The sequence below is a fragment of the Mesitornis unicolor genome, unplaced genomic scaffold (genome assembly GCF_000695765.1).
Source record: "Mesitornis unicolor isolate BGI_N332 unplaced genomic scaffold, ASM69576v1 scaffold17094, whole genome shotgun sequence".
NCBI classification, from domain to species: domain Eukaryota; kingdom Metazoa; phylum Chordata; class Aves; order Mesitornithiformes; family Mesitornithidae; genus Mesitornis; species Mesitornis unicolor.
Genome location: NW_010178214.1, coordinates 1 through 6,391, shown reverse-complemented (window position 1 = coordinate 6,391; position 6,391 = coordinate 1). Strand labels below are relative to the sequence as shown.

Sequence of the window (6,391 nt, the reverse complement as noted above, 5' to 3'; positions counted from 1 at the left end):
TGGCAGCCGGATCCGCGTCCGCGTCCGCCGGGCGGTGCCCGCGGCCCCGTGCGGGCGGGGGAGGCCGGGACAGGAGGCGGACAAAGGGCCCCTTCCCTTCCCTGGTGGGCCGAGCACCGGGGACGTGGCCGGAGCCCCCGGGCTGGAGCCCCGCCTGTCCCCGAGGAGCCTGCGGTGCCACTGGGGGGGTGTTCTTGCACCCCCCGGCCGGCTTTTTGGGACAGCACCGCTCCTTCGCGTTAACACCAGTCAGGACCAGTACAAACGGGGGAGCATTCCCAAGGCTTTCAGCAGCGGTCAGCTGAATTACAGACTGTGAACACCAAAGGGATTTTTCACTCTCGGGTGTGAATAAGCAGCACTCTCAGACTCCTGCACCCCCACAACACAACGCACATCCTCCCCGAAATCCTGCCTTCTCCTTTTCTACTCTAACGGCTCTGTAGCCTATTCATGAAGCAAGAGAAAGGAACCATTAAGATGAATCTGCAGAGCAAACTGGACTGACGAAGCAGGGGTATACTCGTGATGTACTTTTTCATATGGCTGGACAGCTTAGCTACCGTCTACATCAAACACTGTGTGAGAAACTTATTAAAAGCCTAAGGCTACAAAAAAAATGGCAATCAATTCTGAAGAAAAATGCTGTTCACTTAATCCTGACAGTAAAAAGTCAATAGACTTCCTTTAAAAGCCCAGAAAACCACCAACAATGTCAGTATACATAAAAAAACAACCCACCCATGGGGGTTAGTCCCAGGTCTAGGACCAGCTTGTGTGGAGCTGTAACCTGGATCCAAGCTGCTCAGTGCTTTATTTCCCCTCTGCCAGCTGTGAAGGTTAAGGACTGACTTCGAATTCTGATTCTTTCCCCTTCCACATCATAAATTAGGAAGCTGAATGCCTTGTGGCAGCAGAGTTTTGTTTTGAAAGCGAGAAGGAAACTACGGGCCCATCATAACAGCCCAAATCAGACGGTGATCCACAGAAACACACACAATATACGATACAACACACACAATATACGATACAACACACACAATATAATGCCAGCACCAAAATATCACTCTCCTCAGCTCTGGCTGCTGTTCAGACTCGCTTCGTTACTGATCTACCAGGCACACCCCATTCATTTGCTGGTTTATTTCTATATTGTGGGTTTCTCTGCTGCCCTGCGCCCAGTTCATGGCTTCTTATCACTCACAGAATTTAAGGTTTCACTAATACCTGAAATGATCCATAGCATTATCTGAGGTCAAATCAAAAAGCTATGACCCTGTGTGTAGCGAGGGATGGCCCAGACCTGAGGGAGCGTGGACAAGTCTTACAAACACTGCCACAACCCACAGTTCATGTCAGCAGCACAGCAAATACCAAACTTTACAACTCACACCTATACAATACCTGATGTTATAAAAATGCATCCTTCAAACCAAGGCTAACTCCTCCATATGGACGTACTAAAATTCCTCAAAGTTTTACACAGACAAACTTAGTTCCTTGTGTTTACTCCTGAAGTGGCCATTTAATTTTTTCCTCATAAAAGCCACTATTTATCCCCTGTGTAACTTGTTACTTTACTCTGAGGTTTGTTGTACAAGCAGCACATGGTTTTACAACCATACATAGTTCATGTGGCTATAGAGGTGTAACTTACTACCAAATGGAGAAACATGACAGCAGTTTCCCAAACTGTCTACTACATGTGAGCCTTCTAAAATTAACAGAAAGTGGTCATGGCTCTGCTCTGCCCTGGTGAGACCACATCTGGAATATTGCGTCCAGTTCTGGGCCCCTCAGTTCAAGAAGGACAGGAACTGCTGGAGAGAGTCCAGCGTAGGGCTACAAAGATGATCAAGGGAGTGGAGCATCTCCCTTCTGAGGAGCGGCTGAGGGAGCTGGGTCTCTTTAGTTTGCAGAAGAGGAGACTGAGGGGAGACCTCATTCATGGTTATAAAGATTTCAAGGGTGAGTGTCACGAGGATGGAGCCAGGCTCTTCTCGGTGACAAACAATGATAGGACAAGGGGTAACGACACAAACTGGAACACAGGAGGTTCCACTTCAATTGGAGAAGAAACTTCTTCTCAGTGAGGGTGACAGAGCCCTGGCCCAGGCTGCCCAGAGAGGTTGTGGAGTCTCCTTCTCTGCAGACATTCAAAACCCGCCTGGACGCCTTCCTGTGTAACCTCATCTGGGTGTTCCTGCTCCGGCAGGGGGATTGGACTGGATGAGCTCTTGAGGTCCCTTCCAATCCCTAACGGTCTGGGATTCTGTGATGGCTGGGGAAAAATTATTCCCTTCCTTCTCCTCTAAGCTCAACATGCTTCACTTGAAAGAGAAGTTCTGGCTAAAGACCTGAATTTAGATTGCAAACTATCACCTCCTGGAAAAGAGTGATCCTTAATAGAACACATTTTGAGTATTAACACCAGGTAACATGAGCTATTTCATCCTGCTACTGCGTTGAAAGTACCTGCTCGAAACCGCTGTCAGCGAAGGCTGCGGCTGCTGATCCCTTCTCACCGTGCACTACAGCGCTATCAGAAGCTGCCCGATAGACAAACGGGGTAATTGCTCCTACACGCATGGGATGAGTCACATCCTGACAAAAAGCACATCTCCACCTGCAAACAGTTTAGACAAGGGTTTAGAAAGCTGTAATCAACTGCCTCTGTGACAGAGACGGCTGTAACAGTTCTTGGGAAACAAGGATTTTGTGTGTTTTCTCTATCTGAAATGGGAAAAAAAAAGGCCATAATTTTGCACTTATCTATGGCAAAAATACCACAGTACTTCTTGTGTTTAAAAAAAAAAATACCAGAATAAATGCGAGCAGTCATTACTATTTTAGATGTAATGACTAACTGCAGTTTACAGAAAAGCTTCACAGTCCAAAAAACCTTGCTGACCTGAGCGTTACAGCACAGCACAGCTCCCCAGGCCCTGACAAAGGGCCCTCTTTAAAAAGAGACCTGTGAGAACACCCCATCCCATCGCTGGCCACCTCACCAACTCCTAGGCCAAATGTCGAAGTCATTACTGCATTCCCGTTTGCCTCAGTGTCCCCAAACATGAGAGGTGTTTTGGGATGGTGGAGGAGGAGAGGGGACACCTCTCACTAACAGGGATCCTTCCCATGAACTAAGCTGTCCCAGACAGAGCTGGAAGACTCACACAGAAACTCCCAGTGATTCAGGCTGATGATTTTACCACGTTGGGCTGCCACAGTTTATGGTTATTGTCAATTTTGAGACTACTGCTGGGTTTGTTTTCAATCCCCAAGTGAGAATTGGCACTTAACCCCCTCCCTCTGCTTTAGTTTATCCAGAGTTGGAGAGACCCCCACTGCTCTGTGCTGTGGAAATGCAACCACTGCCCTGGAGAGCTTACGTGGGACACAACGGATAAAAAAGGCTGGGATGTGAGGGTTATGTGCTTCTCTCTCCACAACAGGAGCCTCAGGACACACAGGACACACGCTGGACACAATCTCAACGTCACAAGATGCTCAATCTTCACCCTCAGTGTACGTAGGTTTAATCTGGTCCTGTTTGTACAAACCGAAACCACGTGAGAAACAAGAGTGGAAATACAAAGAGAGCGGCAGAGCTGGATCGTCACTGCACCTGGAAGAGATCAGTACTGCTTAACTGAAGGATAAAAACCGCGTCTTTAAGAGATACACTTTATTTAACACACAAAACAGCTACTTTGCTGTTTAAGTTTTGGCTTAACTAGTGCACTAAATTGACAAATTATACCTAAAAGCTCTGGTTTTAAGAAACCAGTGACACGACACGACTCGCCATGCTGCGGTTTGCTGACGAAGGAGATGGCGATAACACTCACACAAGCTCTCTTTTGGATCGTCTGAGCTTACCTCGAGGGGAATTTTGTCACTGATGTACTGCTAAGAGCAGGCACTGCGCACTTCATAGGAGGATAAAGAAACCATGGTAATTTCAAACCAATTTCCAAATCCTGAGTGGGTAATTTCAATGACTGTAAGTTATTACTCTCCTCAAAAGCTGAAGAAGTATTTTGCTGAAGTATTTCTTTTCCTATTTCTAACAAGTAATATGAAGTTTATGGTACCACACGCCGATCTGCACGCTATAGAAAAGATCTCCACTGACTTAACTGCTCCTGTTTAGGGACTCAGGGGAATTACGCTGGCAAGAGGGGAGCACACCGGAGGCCGACACATCCTCACACGTAGGGAATACGACTGTAACCATAAACCAAATCACGACTGCAAACTCAGCTCGATCGCAGCAGCACAAAGAAGAAACAATATTTCCATTAGCAAAGACATCTGCTTTTAGGCACCGGGAAGAAATTAAGTCCTACACACACAAGTAAACAGAAGGCAAGGCCTGATTTACGTATTTCCATTTCAGAACAATAAATATTTCTCTTCCCATAGCGAAGTAAAACTGGAAGGAGTTTTGCTCTGCCACGTCTCGCCAGGGCAGCCAAGGTACACACGCGCTGTGCTCTTTGGCTCTGCTGCAGGAACAAACAGGACACGGCACAGGTAAATACATTCATTTCCTTTGCTACCCTACAGATGTAATTTGTGCCCTCAAGCACCGCACATTCATCTCGATGTTGGGAGTACTACGGTGAGAAATCATCTTTTGCAAGTTTAAACAGACCACTACTGGTGGCTGAACAATTTTACTTCTAAATAAGCTAATTAGTCTCTCTACTTAGCAAAGCTGATAAGGATCATCTTCTCCCAACATTTATTTTTAAAGATACGCTTTTTATAACAAACAACTCACGTTTTCTGTTTCTGCTGCTACTGTTTGCACAGTGGTAGTGAGCGAGTAGGTAACTTTCCACAAGTGATGGCAATATTAGATCCTCTAAAATGAATAGCTGGGTATTTGTCACACAAAAACCTGTCAGAAATGAAAGGCTTTTGAACAAGACTTGATAAAATTAACATTCCTGAATTTCCCAGTTACAGAGCAAGGCAGATAGTCCTGCAAGCCCCATGAGGAGGTTTGGGGGAATAAAAACATTCAATATTTCTATTGCACAAAAAACACTCAAGAAACTTCACTTCTCTCTTTTGTTGAATTCTTTGTGTGAAAGAACAACGGAGAGGCGCCTCACCATTTTTTAAACCCATCATTTCCTTAAGACACAGTACAAAGTAGAGCAAAAGGATTCTTTTCTTCAATGCAGGGCGTTTAATAAATTAGTGGATACAATGCTTAAACTGATGATACATTTTCCCAGATGCAAGTGCAACTATTTTTCTGAAAAGAAAGGCAAATTTGGTGGTTCCTCAGCACAAAGATCATTTACATACATCAAGAGGTAAATACTTATTTGCCCATAGATGATGCTGGCTCAAGTCGAATTGGCTTCTTTCTCCACGTCATCGTCGTCGTCAACAACCTGAAATCAAATCCAGAAGCAGTTAAGGTAAACAGTTTAAACCCTCAGTCACGTAGGATTGCATAGAGAATTTACTACATTAAATCCCCGTTGGACCCAAGGAGAAGAGCTGTTTTCTACACTGCTGAATGACACCGCTCACGTGAAGGAGGTAAGAAAAACCTGAAATCAGCAATGCCAGGAGGAAACGTGGCTGAAATAACAGGAGCTGGTCAAGTTATTTCAAAGGCCACCAGAGCAATCACTACAGCGTATCAGAATTTTAGTGAGAAAGCAGAACAATCTGCATTTCAGGGGAAAAAATGTTCAGTATCTTTAGCTAAGACACAGCTTCTGACTTGGAAAAACTCCATCTGTACATCCTGTGCTTTTGTTTTGATTGCCAACCTGTCCACACAGGAAAGGGACAAAGAGCTGCTTTTCCACCTAAAGGAAAACAGGTATTAAATCTCACCACCCCACCTGCTCCACGCCTTCGACTTCAGGGATGTAGAACTGGAGCATGTTCTGGATCCCGTTCTTGAGGGTGATGATGGAGCTGGGACAGCTGGTGCACGAGCCCTGCAGCTTCAGCTGCACAATCCCATCCTCAAAGCCTTTATAAATAACATCGCCACCATCTTCTTGCACTGTCGGCCTGACGGAATCCAACATGCAATTTAAAGAGAGTATAGTCAAAATCCATTTCCTTCCAGAAATCTTTAGTAAAGCTCAATTTAACGCACATAAAGAACTGTCATGAAATAGCAACCAATGCCCTCTTGCTCTACAAGCGTCTGGTTCAAGTTTCCAACAGTTCCTACAGCTACTGTTTTTCCACAGGACATTAAGCAAAACACATTTGCCACGGAAGCAGCAGCACACGAAGGAGTCATTGAAATTCATGGGGCAAGGGTAAGCACCTCGGAGCAGAGCTCGACTCAGCCTGCAAGGAAATACTGGTTTGCCTTGAGGCCCACTCCACGTGTAATGACTAT

General features: G+C 45.6%; 1 protein-coding gene across 1 annotated transcript; it reads right to left on the bottom strand.

The window, feature by feature from the left end:
• Positions 1-5,366: 5,366 nt before the first annotated feature.
• On the bottom strand, positions 5,367-6,068 carry LOC104538981 (NFU1 iron-sulfur cluster scaffold homolog, mitochondrial-like). Its single transcript, XM_010182379.1, has 2 exons — positions 5,877-6,068; positions 5,367-5,414 (listed from the first exon to the last, which is right to left on the bottom strand). Exons 1-2 carry the CDS (start codon positions 6,066-6,068, stop codon positions 5,367-5,369), a joined length of 240 nt encoding a protein of 79 aa, XP_010180681.1.
• Positions 6,069-6,391: the final 323 nt, after the last annotated feature.